Here is a 20464-nt window from a genome sequence, read left to right on the forward strand (position 1 = left end):
CTATATATATGTTTCTGGAACATACCTCTTCATTCACCTGAGGAAGGAGCAGTGCTCCGAAAGCTAGTGTTTGAAACAAACCTGTTGGACTTTAACCTGGTGTTGTAAGACTTCTTACTGTGCTCACCCCAGTCCAACGCCGGCATCTCCACATCAGGGCTACCTTATTTGAAGCTACTGTTTAAATTTTACAATTGAACTTCAGTTATCAGCGTAACGTTTCATTACAGTCCTATCATGGACCGTATGTGTCACAAGCCAGCAAGATGGGGCACTTCACTGGAGTATCAACTGAATGGGTTTTACTAAGAAGAAGGCTGTAAGGTTGCACAATGGTTAGCACTGCTGCCACACAGTGCCAGGAACCCAGGTTTGATTCTGACCACGGGTGGCTGTGTGACGTTTGCACGTTTACCCATTGTCTGTATGGCTTTCCTCGGGGTGCTCTGGTTTCCTCCCACAGTCCAAAGATGCGCAGGTTAGGTGAATTGGCCATGCCATATGATTCCTTGGTGTCCAAAGATGTGCAGTTTAGGTGGATTAACCATGAGCAGTGCGCAGGGTTATGGGGATAGGGTGGTGGAATGGGTCTGGATAGAGTGCTCTTTCAGAGGGTTGGTGCAGACTCAATGGGTCAAATGACCTCCTTCTGCACTGTAGGAATTCTATGGAATGTCGAATCCACAGAGTCAGCAGAGGCCTAACTGCACTCAACACAGCAGGACCGGAATAAACTGCTTGGCTTAGGAAGTTTGCATTTGCTAAATAAAAACTGAGACATAGCTCAGCATTACAGAGATACAACATTGCTGTATATAATCTGTTACAGTGACCATTCACTATTGTCTGTTTGAATTTAACTACTATGATCAAAATCAGGACTGAGCGATCATCCGGATAAACTGCAAGGTTTGAATTAGTTTCCTATTTTGCCCATTCCTAGGTCCCTTCTCTCTTGGGCTGAATTTGTACATCAGCAGAAGCAATGGGTGTTGACTGTTTCTTCTCAAGTTTCGGTACTGCAACTACGCTCAGTATTTGTGATGTGGATGAATCAGTTGACCTTGCATCGTAAGCTGATTTTAATGGTGCAAAAACGGAATGAGCAAATCCTACAGAAAGCACTGAGATCCTGGTACAAGGAGGTAGGTGTGACAGGCCTCAGTGTTGCCCTACTGTGATTATATTCACGATTTGTTGCAGTTCAAGATGAGAACATTTCCATCCTAATGATTTTTGATGTCTTGTTTCTTCAATGATCTGGTGGGACAGGGCAGCTCCTAAGGTGGACACTGAGTAATTGAAGCCAGCAGATTATGTGAGGCGTCCTGACCTGTGTTAGTTAGCTAATGCTCCCCAGCCATTCGAGGGCAGCCGGTATCAGCGGAACCCGAGTACAACATGAGTTGGCTTCTTCAGGGAGCGAAAATAAGATGGGTGTGGGAGCATTGAAGTGTGATTGGAATCAACAGTGCAATAATTTCTGATGGTGTTTATACTTAATGTCAATACAGTGAAAAGATGTATGCCAGAGTTTAGATAACTTAAAAACTGGGCAGCACAGTGGTTAGCACTATGGATTCACAGCACCAGCATCCCAGGTTCAATTCCCGGCTTCGGTCACTGTGCGGAGTCTACACGTTCTCCCCGTGACAGCGTGGGTTTCCTCTGGGTGCTCCGGTTTCCTCCCACAAGTCCCGAAAGACGGCTATTAGGTAATTTGGACATTCTGAATTTTCCCTCCATGTAACCGAACAGGCGCCGGGATGTGGGAACTAGGGGATTTTCACAGTAACTTCATTGCAGTGTTAATGTGAGCCTACTTGAGACAATAAAAATAATTAATTAAAACTGGAGAAAATAAAATGTTCCAGCATTTTGCTTAGCTTGCTGGCTGTTGTCAGCCCGTGGAAGGCTAATGAATGTTACCTAGTGAGCTTTACCTGAGCCACAGCCTGTAGCCCAGGAGCACCTCAATATGATAAAATGTCTTGCATCTTTTCACAGATGCAAGCAGTCAGACATCATTCCAGATATGTATCCCAGAAATTTGTGTCACGATGGGTTCTTAACGTGTTGGCGCGGAAGCCGGAAAACCTGCGGAATGGGGTGGAATATCAGGCAGAAGAGCACTACAGGAATCAGTTATGGTGAATAGATTTGTGTTGTTCCAGAAATACTCATGTCATTGGTTGTCTTATTTTATAATGTGCAGGGGTGATTCCATGCATAATGGGCGAGGACTGCATGGGGTTGATGAGTTAAGGATGTGGTTGCAAATGGTTTTTACTTTCCCGCAGCAAACAATTTCTGATAATCTGGTGGCACAAAACACTCCTGCAACAATTCCGGGAAAAGAAAAGAGTTGAGGAAATGCAAGCGATCTGGGAACAGTGGAAAGGATTCACTGTAAACATGCTAGTGACTAGGGGATTGGTGAGTCAATCACATCTGAAACAAATCACTTTATTTAACCCGTTTGTATGTTTAATCTTGTTAAATTTACACTTGTATAATTCAGTATCAGTACGCAACATAGATATTATGAATATACATGGGATTATTAATTGTCAGCTGTCCTCATTTAGTTTGCAATAACTTTCAGCAGGGCCTACTAACTAAGATTTATTTGTTTTTGGCTTGGTGACAGGTTTCATATTCTGGGTTGTAATCCAGAATGTAAACACATGAGAATAAAAAAGTCTGGAAGTATTTTGGAGTTTTAACTGTTTGCTGAAGGGGATCACACTCTCACTTTCTTGGAGTCTCCTTGGTCACTAATTGTCTCTTCTACCCCTCATCACAAGGGCTGTCCTAAACTCGGTGCATTTCTTTTTATTTGTTTTTCGGATGTGAATGTCGTTGGTAGGGCCAGCATTCTTCTTTGGCGCTGAGGAGATGGTGTTGAGCTGTTGCAGTCTATGTGATGTAGGCACATCCACAGTGCTGATAGAGGGAGATTCCAGGATTTCAACCCAACAATAATGAAGGAACAGTGATATAGATTGAAGTCTGGATGCTGTGTGACTCAGATGGGGACCTGCAGGTGATAATGTGACCATGCTTCTGTCACTGGTAGGCCTGAGGGTGGCCCAGAATCATTTATCCTCCTCTCCCTGTCTGAGGATGAGAAATGTGCGGTTTCTGCTTGCCTCTGATTAGCTGCTATGGTCAGTTGCATATTGGATGCAGATCTCTTTCCCCAAACCTCATTGTTTACAGCTTCTAAATAAGTCACACAGTTGCATAAATACATTGAGATCGACATGTACTGTTGTAAGGAAGATCTTCAGGAAGAACGACAGCCACTCTGTAGAATAACCTCCACGTAGAACCAGCTTTCAGGTCTGCTTTGTACCTCAGATGTTAATTTGTTGAACTATTGATCATCTTTGTGGACAGGACATGGATGATGAGCTATGTCCAGCTGTTGATCTTTGTTCTTGTTGACGAATAAACATGACACGTGCCCCACTCCCAGCAATGTTGGTGGATACTGGTGGTTCTTTAATCTGCTTCTGCTTGGGAAATCTTTGTAGGTAAATGGGTGGGCCCTGCTGGTTCCATTTCTGTTTGGTACTCGCACTAACTTAAGCTTCTCTCCCACCCACAGTGTCAACAGAGGCTAGAGGGGAAGGCATGGCAGATGTGGCGGAGACGTTTCATACAGACTCAGGTGTCACGAGCGTTTGCTGCTCAGGATGACAGGATCTTGATGTCAGATGTAGGTACAAGATAAATTGCCGCTCTCCAGGTGTTGCTGATTCTTGCTGTTAAATTACTCCAGTTTCTTATCCACTGACCGTTCTCCATTTTTGAGCCAGACATTAAGGGCTGATCGGATATTTGCCACTCACACGCCTCCATTTTCCTCCTGGGGTCATTAGACAGTGACCATGAGAAGAAACATTGGCTTATTTCCTCTCTCTGTAACCTAGGGATCATGGGACAGTCATCGGAAGCAGGAACACTGGTTGGTTTACCTTCTCTAACCCAGGGGCCGCAGGAACCCTGGATGATCTCCCTTCTCTCTAAGGCCAGTTATAGTCCCAACAGCTGTCTTGGATGAGATCAGTCACAGGCTGAGGATGGAACCTGTGCCTTTTTTGGCTCAGTAACATTGGGTGATGTTTTTTACTTTCTGAACTATTCTTTCACACATATTAACTGCGGGCAACTTTTGCCTTTTTAAAAAATATATTTTTATTCGTCGTATTTTCATCATTTTAGCTCCCTACCTCCTCAATGGCAAACAACTTCCAAAAGTGAACAAACCTCAAGAATTGTAGAACCCCTCCTTCACTCCTCTCAACTCAAACTTCACCTTCTCCAGGGTCAAAAACTCCAGCAGGTGCCCCCTGCCCAAGGTAGAGGGTGGAGAGACTGACCTTCACCTCAACAGGACCCACCTACGAGTGATCAGTGAGGCGAAGGCTAAAACATCTACCCCCGCACCCGCCTACACCCCGAAAATGGCTTCTAGGGGAGCGGGCTCCACATCCATATGCAAAACCCCCGAGATTGTGCTAAATACCTCCCACCAAATCCTTTCCAGCTTTGGGCAGGACCAAAACATATGAACATGGTTTGCGGGACCCCTCCCACATCATGCACAGACAGCTTCCACCCCCTCAAACAGCCCGGCTCATCTTTGATTTTGTGAGGTGCGCCCGATGTATGACTTTCAACTATATCAGCCCCAGCCTCACACATGACGTCAAGGCATTTACCCTCTGCAGCACCACACACCACAGTCCCTCTTTCATCGCCCCTCCCAGCCCCTCCTCCCACTTCGCCTTATTTCCCTCCATAGACACCCTGTCCTCCTCCAGGAACCTCCCATAGATCGTCGAAACAACCTCCCTCTCCAACCCCCCCGCTGCCAGCGCCACCTCCAGCAGTGAGGAGGCTGGCAGTATCGGCAAGGTGGGGAAAACCTGGCAAAATCTTGAACCTGCAGGTACCTAAACCCTTCCCCAACTTGTACTTCTCCACCAACTCCTCCAAGCTCACGAATTGTCCCCCAAGAAATAAGTCCTTCATTTCATTGATCCCCCTCTTGTTCCATCTTCGAAACCTCGCATCCATCCTCCCGAACTCATAATTCCCCCTAATTGGCATCCCCCCTGATCCAGCCCCCATCTTAAAATGTTGCCTAAACTGCCTCCAGATCTTCAAAGTGGCACCACCACCGGACTCACCGTGTACTTTTCTGTTTATCCAGACCCACACCTTCTCCACATTCACCCCCCCCCCCCCCCCCCCCTCCTCGCCCTCTCTGCAAGACTACCCTCCTAATTGTCGCCAGACGAAATATCAGCACCCCTCACTCTCGCCCCTACTCCCAGCTGGGAGACCACAAAATACTCGCTCTTGCCTAGGTTCAATTTATACCCCGAGAATGTCCCAAAACTTGGGAGCAGCTCCATTACACACCCACTGACGTGCTCGATTCTGAAATGTACAATAACAGATCATTGCCATATAAGGATATCCTATGCTCTATTCTGCCGCTCACTATCCCCTTCTACAAATCCGAGCTCCTTAGTGCGATAGCCAAAGGCTCTGTAGCCAGGGATATGGGCCTATATGGCCCACACTCCATCAGGTCCTTATCCTTCTTTAACAGCAGGGAAATCGGAGCCTGCCCCATCGTCTGGCAAGCCACCCCTGCCTATTGCATCCTCGAACATTCCCACCATCAGCGGCACCAACTTATCCTTACGTTTCTGATAGTATTCCACTAGCAACCAGTCAGGTCCTGCTGCCTTCACTGCCTGCATCCTCCCAATCGCCTCCTTCACCTCCTGCTTCCCTACCGCCCCCTCGAAGCCTGCTCTATCCTCTTCGGGTATGCCATCCCGTCCAGGAACTCCCTCATCTCTCACTCCTCTCCCGGTGGCTCCGACCTATATAACCTCTTGCAGAACTCTGCAAATAGTTTATTAATCTGCTCCCGAGCCACCACCAGCTTCCACATCTTATTCCGTACTTGAACTATCTCCCTCGCCACCTCCTCCCTCCGGAGCCGGCCGGCCAACATATGCTTTGCATTCTCCCCGTGATCATAGACCTCCCCCTCACCCTTCTCAACAGGCGGATCGTTATCACTGGGTGCCCCACATACCTATCCACCTTTGGCATCTCCTCCATCAATTTTTGCCGCTCCTCTCCCTTCTCCTTATCCACCTTAGCTTTGAACAAAATCACCTCCCCCTCACTACTGCCTTCAGAGCCTCCCAAACCACCGACTGCGAAACTGTGCAATTAAACTACACATATTCCTCGGTCATCTACCCGATCTTATGACAAAAACTCTGATTCCCTAACAACCCCAAGTCCACTCTCCACCCCGGCCTCTGAGCAATCTCCTTCTCTAGAATTACATCCACCCAATGCAGCGCATGGTCCGAAACCTATCGCTGAATACTCTGACCCTGGCCAATAACGCCTTCCCCACTGTGAAAAAGACTATTCTCGAGTACACTTTATGTACTGGGAGAAAAAACAAATACTTCCATTTCCCCCAGGCGCAGGAACCTCCAGGATCCAATCCTCCCACCTCTCACATCAGCCCAGCCAGTGCTTCGCGATTGGGCCAGCGAGCGCAGCTTCGGCCTATGCACTTCAGCTGTTGCACCATATTCCAATTTTCCACTCCCTCAATATAACTCGTGGATATCCAAATCCGGAATGCCACCCAGCAACCTCTTCACAAACCCCGCATTGTCCCAATTGGGGCCAAATATGCTCACCAGCGCCACCAACCTCCCCCCTAACGCCCCCGTTACAAGCACCTACCTGCCCCTCTGGTCCTCCATCTGAAACCTCACCCTCTTTCCCACTATTACTGCTCCTTCTGAGCCCTACTGTCAAACCCCGAATGGAAAACCTGACCCACTCAACCCTTTTTAAGCCTCACCTGGGGCGGGATTCTCCGACCCTCCCGCCGGGTCGGAGAATCCCCAGGGGGCGGCGCGAATCCCACCCTGCCGCTCCGACGCCGGCTGCCCTATTCTCCGGCACCGGATTTGGGCTGAGGGTGGGGTTTATGCCGCGCCAGTTGGTGTAGGCCGGCTAGGTTAGTCCTCGGGGGGGGGGGGGGGGGGGGCACGGTGGCCTGGCCCGTGATCGGGGCCCACTGATCTGCGGGTGGGCCTGTGCCGTGGGGGCACTCTTTCCTTCCGTGCCGGCCTCTGTTGAGCTCCGCCATGGCCAGCACGGAGAAGAACCTGCCTGCGCATGCGCTGAACTACGCTGGCGGTTCTGCGCATGCGGCAACTCACGCCTGCCCTTCGGCGCCGGTTGGCACGGCACCAACCCCTCTGGCGCCGGCCTAGCCCCCGGAAGTGCGGAGGATTCACGCCGCTCTTGGCGCCGGCTTCGGGCCATCCAGCCAGTTGCGGGAGAATCCCACCCCTGATTTTTCACCTGCAGGTGGGTTTCCTGCAGCATCACCACATAGGTCTTTAAGCTCTTTGAATATGTAAAAACCCTCGACGTCTTCACCGGTCCCCCTAGCCCCCTCATTACAATTACAATTCTGACAGGGGGCGTCTCACCCCCGCCCCTCCTAGCCATCATTATCGGAACCCCGGGCCCTGCACATCGAGCCTGACCCGCCCCTTCCCTCTGTTGCCGTCGAACCCCTCCTCCCCCTCCCACAAGACCCCCATCCACTTCCTCTCGAAAACACCTCTCCCAGTATCGATCCCATCCCCCCACATTTCACACCTCCCAGGCCCATCACTCCTTTGCTTTGCCCAACTCAGGACCTTCTCCTTAACATGGAACATGTGGAAACAGGTTATGACCGTCCTTGGCGGTTCATTTGCCTTCGGCTTGGGCCTGAGCCATGAGCCCTGTCCAGCTCATATCGGGAGGGTTCTTCCCCCGTCCGCAACAACTCCGCCAATATCTTTGCGAAGTACTGTCGCCCTCAGGCCCTCCATCCCCTCAGTCATGCCGCTATTCTGAAATTCTGCCGCCTCAACCTAGTCCAGAGTAACTGCCAGCTGCTTTTTATGTTTTTGCTCCTTCAATTTGAAATATCGATGGTTTTGGTTAGTGGGCGTGTTCTGGTGCTTCCTTATTGGGTGGAACAGCTGGTGTGGGTGGAGGGACTTTGTTCGCGTACCCAGGTGTGGTGTCGTGGTGCACTCCTGCCCCAGATCACGTTCTATCTTCGGTGGTGACAATGAAGAAAATGGCTCTCCTTTTGTCTCAGACAAGATACACTGGGATGCCATTATTATCAAATGCAGAGTTAGTTTTAAACTGTTATTCATTTGAGTTGTACACCATAAATAAGGGCACCAATATTGTAATAAAAATGGGCTCAGTTGTGATTTAAGCAGGGAACAATTCGGCCTCTGCAGATGTTGAGTTTTATGGTTAAAAAATATGAAGCTAACACTCACATATGCACTGTAGTCACTCGCTGCACAAATTAACCTGACGTATCTGCTTTATCCCCCAGGTTTTCACTGCCTGGTACAGCTTGACTGTTGTAAAACGGGAAGGGGCTGAGTGAATATTGAGATTTGCCAGAATTGGCTCGAGGTTTCTGACTGTCTTTGCTTGTGGAGGTGAACAGAAGGCTTAAACCTAAGAATTATTGAGACCTCTCCAGGTGTGGTCAAGAGCCTTGTGTGTCCAGTGTCAAAATATCCTTGTTCCTCTTCTGGTCGGTTTCTGATCCCAGGTGGGCAGTTTGATGGCTGAGCATTCTCTTACAAACAGGTGAAAGGGGGGTGCTGACATCTGATTTTGTAATCTGCCAGTGTCTAGACAACAAGCAGTAAGACAAAGACCTGAGATGTGTATGGTACCCCCCGTGGTTCTGCTCAGGAAGTGGCTCATGGCAGTGGGGATCCAGCAAAGAGAAATACGTGGAATAAATTTTAAATCTTAAAATTAAATGTATGCGTTTTTTCTCCAGTATTGCTCATTGAATTTTCTATGTGGTCCTAATCTCTCAGAATTAATCTTGATTTAAATGTTTCTTTGACACTAGTTGTAGTTTGTTTGTTTTTCAAGTTAATTTAATTTTTGTGTAAATGTATAAATCTGTAATTTGGAATATTTTAGAATTTGTTTTATTTCCTGTATTTAACTTTGACTATGGACTGTGAATATATTATTCAGAACTGTTAAGCCTTTTGACTTTTGTTTTCCAATATATTTGATCAGGCACAGCAATTAGCTTCTACAGTCGTGTATTGATATTGCAACACCCAATCGCTGGTGCTAGAGGCCTGTGTCTGTGCTATAGTAAAACAGTCGACAAATATAGTTGGATATACAAAATAGACAGACAGCCTGGCATCTGTCTGAGTGCTGATTCAACATAAATTTAAACCAATGCTTTATTTGGGTTTGGAGTTTCCTGCTGGTGTCCCTCCAAACTCCTTTAGATATGATTTTATTGCTTAGAGGAGGATGCAGCAGAATGAGAAGTAATTAAAGCTGCTTTCTAACTAAAGGGACTCCACTTCTCTGGATTATCTGTAATTTATGGATTTTAAGCTTCAGTGGAAGGAAGTGCACTAATCATGGGCAATTTCTAATTTCCTTTTCATTTGAGGAAGGAGGCTGGTTAAGGAAAATTCAAAACACATCTGCGTGTGCCTGCGCGAACAATTGAGTTTCGGAGCCATGAGGTCATGTTGCAATAACTCTGGTGCGGCCGCATTTGGAGTATTGTGTGCAGTTCTGGTCGCCACATTATAGGAAGGATGTGGAAGCATTGGAAAGGGTACAGAGGAGATTTACAAGAATGTTGCCTGGTATGGAGGGAAGATCATATGAGGAAAGGCTGAAGGACTTGAGGCTGTTTTCGTTAGAGAGAAAAAGGTTAAGAGGGGACTTAATTGAGGCATACAAGATGATCAGAGGATTAGATAGGGTGGACATTGAGAGCCTTTTTCCTCGGATGGTGATGTCCAGCACAAGGGGACATAGCTTTAAATTGAGGGGAGATAGATATAGGACAGATGTTAGAGGTAGGTTCTTTACTCAGAGAGTAGTAAGGGCGTGGAATGCCCTGCCTGCAACAGTAGTAAACTCACCAACACTAAACGCATTCAAATGGTCATTGGATAGGCATATGGACGATAAGGGAATAGTGTAGAGGGACTTTAGAGGGGTTTCACAGGACGGTGCAACATCGTGGGCCGAAAGGCCTGTACTGCGCTGTAATGTTCTATGTTCTATATGTTTCTCTTATTGATGGAACCATCAATTCAGCGAACACGTGGAGTTGGATCTGAACAGAGGCTTTAATACACTTACAACAGAGCCAACCTATTCGTCGTTGAACTTCAGATGAACTGCAGGCTGGCTCTAAGGCACTGATCTTTATACATCGGTCCCAGGGGGAGGAGTCCTGGGCGGAGCCAAGGGAGGAGCCCAGTACAAACTCTCGCCTACTCCCAGAGTGACTCCCCCTGGTGGTCGGATAGTGCAACTGCATTTATAATGGTGGATAGTGAACATATATACACGGAGTTATATTGGCAACTATATACAGCATTGATCTTACAACGGGTAGATAACGAACATATATACATGGAGTGATATTGGCAACTATCACTATAACTGGTCCACTCATGTCGACGCTATCAGCAAGAAAGCACAACAGCGCCTTTACTTCCTCAGGAAACTAAGGAAATTTGGCATGTCCACATTAACCCTTACCAACTTTTACAGATGCACTATAGAGAGCATCCTCTCGGGCTGCATCACAGCCTGGTATGGCAACTGCTCGGCCCAGGACCGCAAGGAACTTCAGAGAGTCGTGAATACCGCCCAGTCCATCACACGAACCTGCCTCCCATCCATCGATTCCATCTACACCTCCCGCTGTCGGGGGAAAGCAGGCAGCATAATCAAGGATCCCTCCCACCCGGCTTACTCACTTTTCCAACTTCTTCCATCGGGCAGGAGATTCAGAAGTCTGAGAACACGGACGAACAGACTCAAAAACAGCTTCTTCCCCACTGTCACCAGACTCCGAAACGACCCTTTTATGGACTGTCCTCATTAATACTACACCCTGTCTGCTTCATCCGATGCCAATGCTTATGTAGTTACATTGTATATATTGTGTAGCCCTATTATGTATTCTCATGTACTTTCTTGAATTCTGTTCAATTCCCTTTCTTCCAATGTACTGAATGATCTGTTGAGCTGCTTGCAGAAAAATACTTTTCACTGTACCTCGGTACACGTGACAATAAACAAATCCAATCCAATCCAATCCAATCCAACTATATATAGTGTGAATCACATTCACCACATTCACCCCCTGTTAAAAAAATCAAGTCCGGCGGGGGTGATGGCTGAAAGAGTCAGTCTGTCCAGTGGACGAATTGTCCATTTTGATCTGCGGAGCACTGGGGTTGCAGCCTCTTGCGGTGGCTGGGCGGGCGTCGAGGTCTGGGGTACGGTTGCCGGCTCCGGGTTGAGTCTTGTCCGAGCCTCATACACCTCCTGGTCGAATGGAGACTGGGGGCGCGGGGGGCGGGCTGGTGCTTGCGCTCAGGACTGGTGGGGCGAGCTCGCAGAATCGGGGGCGCAAGGTGGTGGCCGCATAGGGAACGGGGAAAGGAGTTCCTCTGTGGGGGTAGATGGGGGGTTGGAATGAAGCAGGCGCACCTTTTCAACAATGGGGTCGGTTTTGTGCGCCCTGACGTGCTTCCTTAGGAGAACCGGGCCTGGCGTCCTCAGCCACGCCGGAAGTGAGACCCCTGTGGTAGTGCCCCTGGAAAAAATGAAGAGCCGCTCGTGGGGGGTTTGGTTGGTAGCTGTACACAGGAGGGATCTAATTGCATGGAGCGCATCAGGGAGGACTTCCTGCCATTGGGAAACTTGGACCTTTCTGGACCTGAGGGTCAGTAGGACGGTCTTCCAGACCGTCGCGTTCTCCCTCTCCACCTGCCCGTTCCCCCTGGGGTTGTAGCTGGTAGTCCTGCTCGAGGCAATGCCCTTGTCGAGCAGGTACTGATGCAGCTCGTCACTCATAAAGGACGCACCCCGGTCGCTGTGCACGTAGCTGGGGAAACCGAACAGGGTGAAGACACTATGCAGGGCCCGAATGATTGTGTGGGAGGTCATATCGGGGCATGGGATGGCGAAGGGGAATCGGGAGAACTCGTCAATAATGTTAAGGAAGTAAATGTTTTTGTTAGTGGAGGGGAGTGGCCCTTTGAAATTGATCGCAAGGCGTTCAAAGGGCCTAGAAGCCTTGACCAGGTTGGCCCTGTCTGGTCTATAGAAGTTTGCACTCCGCACAGATCGGGCAGTCCCTGGTGACCGCTTTTACCTCCTCGTTGGAGAAAGGCAGGTTTCGGGCTCTGATGTAGTGGACGAGCCGGGTGACCCCTGGGTGTCAGAGGTCATTGTGGATGGCTTTTAGGCGGCTGATTTGCGCGCTGGCGCATGTCCCACGGGATAGGGCATCTGAGGGCTCGTTGAGCTTCCCCGGTCGATATTTGATATCGTAATTGTAGGTGGAGATTTCAATCCTCCACCGAAGAATTTTGTCATTTTTAATTTTGCCCCTTTGCGAGTTGTTGAACATGAAGGCAACCGACCGTTGGTCGGTAATGAGGGTGAACCTCCTACCTGCGAGGTAGTGCCTCCAGTGTCGGATAGCCTCCGCGATGGCTTGTGCTTCCTTCTCGACTGAGGAGTGTCGGAGTTCTGAAGCGGATAGGGTACGGGAGGAAAATGCAACGGGCCTCCCTGCTTGGTTTAAAGTGGCTTCTAGCGCTAACTCTGAGGCGTCGCTCTCAACCTGAAAGCGAGTGGATTCATCCACCGCCCGCATGGCTGCTTTGGCGATGTCGATGCCTGTACGGCATCCATTTAGAATATGGATATTCTGTACCTTTTTGATACCTTTGCCTAACAAAACTCTGTTGATGTAACATGGTGGCCTTTAAAATGATGGCTCAAGTAAATGCAAACGTTAACATAGAAACATAGAACATTACAGCGCAGTACAGGCTCTTCGGCTCTCGATGTTGCGACGACCTGTGAAACCCCTCTAAAGCCCATCTACACTATTCCCTATCGTCCATATGCCTATCCAATGACCATTTGAATGCGTTTAGTGTTGGCGAGTCCACTACTGTTGCAGGCAGGGTATTCCACGCCCTTATTACTCTCGGAGTAAAGAATCTACCTCTGACATCTGTCCTATATCTATCTCCCCTCAATTTAAAGCTATGTCCCCTCGTGCTGGACATCACCATCCGAGGAAAAAGGCTCTCAATGTCCACCCTATCTAATCCTCTGATCATCTTGTATGCCTCAATTAAATCACCTCTCAACCTTCTTCTCTGCAACGAAAACAGCCTCAAGTCCTTCAGCCTTTCCTCGTAAGATCTTCCCTCCATACCAGGCAACATCCTTGTAAATCTCCTCTGTACTCTTTCCAATGCTTCCACATCCTTCCTGTAATGCGGCGACCAAAACTGCACGCAATACTCCAAATGCGGCCGCACCAGAGTTTTGTACAACTGCAACATGACCTCCTGGCTCCGAAACACAATTCCTCTACCAATAAAAGCTAACACACCGTACGCCTTCTTAACAACCCTCTCAACCTGGGTGGCAACTTTCAGGGATCTATGGACATGGACACCGAGATCTCTCTGCTCGTCCACACTACCAAGAATCTTCCCATTAGCCCAGTACTCTGTCTTCCTGGTATTCCTTCCAAAATGAATCACCTCACACTTTTCTGCATTAAACTCCATTTGCCACCTGTCAGCCCAGCTCTGCAGCTTATCTATGTCCCTCTGTAACTTGTAACATCCTTCTGCACTGTCCACAACTCCACCGACTTTAGTGTCATCTGCAAATTTACTCACCCATCCTTCTACGCCCTCCAGGTCATTTATAAAAATGACAAACAGCAGCGGCCCCAAAACAGATCCTTGTGGTACACCACTAGTACCTGGACTCCAGTCTGAACATTTCCCATCGACCACCACCCTTTGTCTTCTATCAGCTAGCCAATTTCTGATCCAAACTGCTAAATCACCCTGAATCCCATGCCTCTGTATTTTCTGCAATAGCCTACCGTGGGGAACCTTATCAAACGCTTTACTGAAATCCATATACACCACATCAACTGCTTTACCCTCATCCACCTGTTTGGTCACCTTCTCGAAGAACTCAATGAGGTTTGTGAGGCACGACCTACCCTTCACAAAACCATGTTGACTATCTCTAATCAAATTATTCCTTTCCAGATGATTATACATCCTATCATAAACCTTTCCACGACTTTTCCCACAACAGAAGTAAGGCTCACTGTTCTGTAGTTACCGGGGTTATCTCTACTCCCCTTCTTGAACAAGGGGACAACATTTGCTATCCTCCGGTCTTCTGGCACTATTCCTGTAGACAAAGATGACTTAAAGATCAAAGCCAAAGGCACAGTAATCTCCTCCCTAGCTTCCCAGAGAATCCTAGGATAAATCCCATCCGGCCCAGGGGACTTATCTATTTTCACACTTTCCAGAATCGCTAACACCTCCTCCTTATGAACCTCAAGCCCTTCTAGTCTAGTAGCCTGTATCTCAGTATTCTCCTCGACAACATTGTCTTTTTCCTGTGTGAATACAGACGAAAATACTCATTTAGCACCTCTCCTATCTCCTCAGACTCCACACACAACTTCCCACTACTGTCCTTGATTGGGCCTACTCATACCCTAGTCATTCTTTTATTCCTGACATATCTATAGAAAGCTTTAGGGTTATCCTTGATCCTACCTGCCAAAGACTTCTCATGTCCTCTCCTGGCTCTTCTTAGCTCTCTCTTTAGAGCCTTCCTAGCTAACTTGTAACTCTCAAGCGCCCTAACTGAACCATCACGTCTCATCTTTACATAAGCCTCCTTCTTCCTCTTGACAAGTGTTTCAACTGCTTTAGTAAACCATGGTTCCCTCGCTTGACCACTTCCTCCCTGCTTGACAGGTACATACTTATCAAGGACACGCAGTAGCTGTTCCTTGAACATTCCATTGTGCCCATCCCCTGCAGTTTTCTTCTCCAGCCGATGCATCCTAAGTCTTGACTCATCGCATCATAATTGCCTTTCCCCCAGATATGACTCTTGCCTTGCGGTATATAGCTATCCCTTTCCATCACTAAAGTAAACGTAATTGAATTGTGGTCATTATCACCAAAGTGCTCACCTACCTCCAAATCTGACACCTGTCCTGGTTCATTACCCAGTACCAAATCCAATACGGCCTCACCTCTCGTTGGCCTATCTACATACTGCGTCAGGAAACCTTCCTGCACACATTGGACAAAAACGGACCCATCTAAAGTACTCAAACTATAGTGTTTCCAGTCAATATTTGGAAAGTTAAAGTCTCCCATAAAAACTACCCTGTTACTTTCGCTCCTATCCAGAATCATCTTTGCAATCCCTGATTCGCAACATTTATGAGGTGCTGTGGGTTTTGGGTTTAAATAAAACCTTTTTCATTCTTAATGATTTTGCTGTGATAAAATTGGACAGACATCATCATTTCTAGAATTTGTTCTCACTAAAACCCTTAAACAGTCGACAGCAAGTGGAAGAACAGGAGACAGGATCTTGTTCAACAAGAAACAGGTCAGTGGAGACATTCACTCCTGTGGTTCAGGGATAAACTCTTGCTCAGAACGAACATTGAACTTAAATAAACCCAGCAAAGTTTATAACACTGGAATTCATTAACTGAAAGAAGAACAGAAATGATTAAAAAAAAAACAACAGGGCAACTTCTGAAAAAGAAGCAGGTTCAGGTTTTGATGAAAACCTTAGTTTTAAAATGTCATCTCTTCCTCCTTGGATACATGCTTATTTCTCTCATTTTTTTCTTGAAATTTTTGAGCTTTTGCCAAACACATCTTGTGCTGACAGGAGAGGGATTTCAGTTGAATACAGGGTAGGCTGATTATTTGAGGGACAGGTTTGGTTACAGCTGGAATTTAAGGCAACTATTCACTCTGTGAACTCAGTGCACTCACTGGCAGGTTCACAGAGTACGAAGTGTGATTCCTGTTCCTTACCATCGATCAGCTGAGACAACAACAAAATGCAACAAGAAGTTGCATAGAGCTGAACATTTAAGGACAACCAAACAGGATGATGAAAAAGAGCAGAAAACTGAATGAGGCAGGGGTGATGGCTGTATCACAGAGGGAGACTTCTCAGAAGCAGCCAACGCAGATTTAGAATGCTGAAAGCCATGGCTAAAACTAGTGAATAATAGCAACTCGTGACATAGGTATTGGTTTCAGCACAATGCTCACCCTACACACTACCACTAGTAAGTATCAGCTGTGGCTCAGTTCAAAGCATTCTTATGGCTGAATTTCAAAGTTCTGGGTTCAAGGCCTACTCCAGGGCTCGAGTACAAAAAGCAAGGCTGATACTCCAGTGCAAGGCTCCATCTGCTTGCTCAGGTAGATGTAAAAGATCCCTTGGTTCCTGGCTAGCATCTATCCCTCAATCAACATCACAAAAGCAGATTATGTGGTATATAGCTTTTTATGGAAGGTTGCTGTGACACATTGGCTGCCTTGCTTTCTACGCTGATGGTTGTCCTTAGATGTCGAAGAAGAGGATGGATGAGCACAGAGAATGGTTATATAGTCCCAGCCTGGAGTTGGAAACAGTTGAGGCATTGGAACATATGTGTTGTGACTTGGACAAAGGCTGCTGTGTGACATTGTTCACAGGCAGCAATAAGATGATATTGATCCTTGACAAAAGTAACAGAAGCTCTACGGGTCAGGGGCAATTAAACAAAATTAAATGAACTGAGGGATAAAGTAACTTGGGCAGCCACTTAAAGGGATACTGCACTAAACAAAATATCAAATCATTCCATCGTGGAACAGCTGTTTGATCCTGACAAATTTCTTTGGGCACCACACCATTACAGGATAGAGGATCTCCCTGCTGACAGTATCAGAAGCCTTTGCGAGGTCAATGAAAATGAAGTAAATGACCATGGTTTGCTCAAAGTATTTTTCTTTCAGTGAACATCTTGGGCTAGGTTCTCCTATTCTGTGGGCTATATCTGGAGGATGCATCTGGCCTTACGACTAATATGTCGGCGCCCACCCCTCACCGATGCTACATCTGGTGGGGGGCTAGCAGCCGCGTCATGTGAAGCCCCCGGTTTTACCTGCCGATACGGACGCAGAATGGCCGGGACGCAGAATGGTTGGATCCGTGGCCGTGCATGCGCAAGATGGTAGCCTGTGGTGGCAGCGCCGTACAACATGGAGTACAGAATAGGAGTCTGACATAGGAGTCCTGTTGGCAAGATGCTCCCGGGTTGAGTGTAGGGCCAGGCGTCTGCTGTGGACCGATAGTGACAGTATGTGAATTGCATTGGAGCAAGGCATTATGGAAGTATGGAGTTGATGTGTTTCATGACCAACCCCTCAAAGCACTCCATAATGATAGAGGCATGTTGCCTGGTTCTTCTTTGGCACGGGTATAAAGGTTGGGAACCTCGGAACGGAGTAGGGAGAGGTTGAAGATGTCTGTGTGAACACCCGGCAGTTGGTCCGCACAGGATCTAAGTGCACGATCAGGGACTCCGTCAGGACCCGTTGTTTTCCGTGGGTTCACTTTCTAGAAGGCCGATCTGACTTATGAGGCTGTGACGGTAGGTGTGGGTGTGGCCTAGGCTGTTGGGCAGTTGACAACAGTTTGTTGGCTTCCTGCGCGAAGGTCCTCGGTGCTGTGAACCAGCAGTGCTAACCACTGTACCGCCCAGCATAGGACAGACATTTTTAAAATTTAGAGTACCCAACTCATTTTATCCAATTAAGGGGCAATTTAGCGTGGCCAATCCACCTAACCTGCACATCTTTAGGTTGTGGGGGAGAAACCCACGCATACACGGGGAGAATGTGCAAAGTCCACACGGACACTGTCCCAGAGCCAGGATCAAACCTAGGACCTCAGCGCTCTGAGGCAGCAGTGCTAAACACTGCGCCACCGTGCTGCCTAGAGAATAGGACAGACTTTGTCACAATATACACACAGGTATATGATGGTGCATAGACAGACACTGACTGACCAATCAACACACAGAACACAGCAGCCAATCACCAGACAGGACACGGCCACTATAAAGCCAGAGGGCACTAGTTTTCCCGCTCATTCGGGATGCAGCTTCTGAGACAGCCAGAGCCCGTGATCAGCAACACGAACATCTACCGTGTGCTAGCAGTATAGTCTTGTCAGGTTAGCCTCAGGTCTCCAATCAACCTAACATAGTGTCAACCCACAGTGCAAGTATGTTTAACAGCTCATAGCTAAATAAAATAGAGTTGTACTTCTACAAGTGTTGGTAGCGTGTCTCACTGCTCTGGTACATGCAGTCCTCGCAGACCCAGCATACCCAACACATCAGACTTGATAGATAGCATTAACATGTCCTTTTTTAATATATTCGTAAAAAACAGAATTGAGTGTTACCGTGAGCCTGTGCAGAATAAAAATACAGAAATACCTTCAAGGCTTCCCGAGAACGAGTTGTACTAGGGAAGTGAATGCTTGTAAAACAGCTGATACCTTGGGTGTAATTTACTGACCTTATCGTGCCCGACCTGATGATGTGACTATGCTGTTGAATCTCGAGAGATTCATGATGCTCAAAACGTCTACTGAGATTCAACGGAATTTGGATTGCGCCCTTGCTGGGTGGGGTCCAGATTAGCATAGTTTAACAAGCCATTCAGCCTATTTAAATATGCCTGTGCCGGATTCTCCGGGTGCCCGGGACCTAGCGACCTTGTTTGGGAGAGCTTACCGGGGCACTGCTTAGCATGGGTCCACACAAAACGTGGATCAGGCATAATGGCACCTGGGGGCAGGGTCTCCCACGCCACTGGAGACTCCCGAGTGGCCTCATTCCCCGCTGAAGCCAAAAAAAATGCAAAGTGCCAAGGAACACCCTGCTTAGTGCGCCTGAAACAGGACTCTTTTTATCCCGTTGAATCACTCCCCTTGTTTCATCAGATATGTAAACTAACACAAATTTGCATGATGTTTGCATGAAATGGCTCTGGGAAGGGTTGCATGGTGATGTGGAGGGTTACCGCTCATTTGAGTCCAACTGGTTCTGGCAACATGTATTTTTACACACGTTGCGGTCTGGAGCTTTCGAATAGCAATGGTAGAGTTCCATGACATGGCACAGGGACTACACTGGTTCAAGAAGGCAGCTCAGCGGCAATCTTTCCTCTTCTTACCATCTGCATTTTGACGTGTGCTGGGAAGGTTTGCAGCTATTCGATATTCAATCTGTTTGGTCGTGTTATGAACACACTTTCCTTGGCCATCAAGCCCTGGGTCTCGGGTGGGACTGGAACTTGGAGCAGAGGCAAAGATTGCTACCCACTGCACAACAAAACTGTCCCGCAATAGACTACTTGAACCAGCAGGCCTCAGGGGCTTGAACATTAAGATACGATGAGGTAGATATGTATATTATACTAACTGTCTAACAAATTGCAGGAAGGTTTTAGAAATACCATCTGAAAATAATTCTCAACAGGCCTGTGGATGCTGACCTTTCACACACTAATTCTTCACATTCCATTCTTTGCTGTTGAACAGATGTAGAGCAGAGGCGGTGCTGTGTGGATATTTAAAATCTGAGCTTCTTTACATTGCAACAATCCACGTGGCAATTCAGCTCCCACCCTCTTCTGTAAAACCCCCAGTTAAAGTTGTCATTAAATGATTCCAAACCAGTTAAGCGTGTGCAACGTTGCCAAATTTCTGCTTGAAATTAACCCCAGGCCTTGTTTGAAACATATAGAAATTTGCTTGGAAACAAACTGCAAATTTCTGGTGCAGTCTCAGGCTCTTACTCAGTATAGTTCCCAGCGTGCTGAAGATGTATATTTGTGTTGCATCTCTTAAAGCTTCAGGACCTCCCAGAGCACTGCAGCCAATTATTTACATTTAAAGTGTGCTCACTGCTAGAACTCAGGGAAACCTGACAGCAAATTTGTACATGGGCAGATCACACAAACAGTAAGATAAATGAGCAGATAATCTACAGCGGCACATGTTTCTGCATGGATTACAAGCCCAATTTCTGCAGATTTGAATCTGCAAATTCATGCCTCAGAGGAGAGTGTCAGAATTCAACCAAGCTGATACATTGGTGCCTTGAAGGTTTGATCATTCCACAGGCAGAAAACAAGCTTTTACATGCAGCCACTTGTAGCACAGCTTCCTCTGATGCATAGCATAAGCTCCAGGAAGATGGGCTCTGTAATTCCCCAAGTCTGCCCTGGAGTTTCTCACATTGTTCCTACTGTTGTAGCCCACTGGGGAAGAAACAAATCTACTTCGGGGAACATTTTACAACATTCCTGAAGTTATATTTATACGGACCCTGGGCAAATCCCATACT

General features: G+C 47.4%; 1 protein-coding gene across 13 annotated transcripts in view; it reads left to right on the forward strand.

The window, feature by feature from the left end:
* Nucleotides 1–9152, forward strand: part of LOC119979506 — a 72836-nt gene extending 63684 nt beyond the window's left edge. For 11 of the 13 annotated variants that reach the window (XM_038821822.1, XM_038821820.1, XM_038821823.1 and 8 more), the window contains 5 exons: nt 944–1145; nt 2008–2150; nt 2301–2436; nt 3614–3724; nt 8480–9152. In XM_038821822.1, the coding sequence (XP_038677750.1) occupies nt 944–1145; nt 2008–2150; nt 2301–2436; nt 3614–3724; nt 8480–8533 (646 nt within the window). In that variant the 3' untranslated portion in view covers nt 8534–9152. Of the gene's footprint in view, nt 1–943; nt 1146–2007; nt 2151–2300; nt 2437–3613; nt 3731–8479 lie in introns of those variants that run through there. The other 2 variants (XR_005463746.1, XR_005463747.1) reach the window with 2 other exon arrangements.
* The last annotated feature ends 11312 nt before the right edge of the window (nt 9153–20464 follow it).

Source organism: Scyliorhinus canicula, chromosome 16, assembly GCF_902713615.1.
Source record: "Scyliorhinus canicula chromosome 16, sScyCan1.1, whole genome shotgun sequence".
In the NCBI taxonomy this organism is placed as follows: domain Eukaryota; kingdom Metazoa; phylum Chordata; class Chondrichthyes; order Carcharhiniformes; family Scyliorhinidae; genus Scyliorhinus; species Scyliorhinus canicula.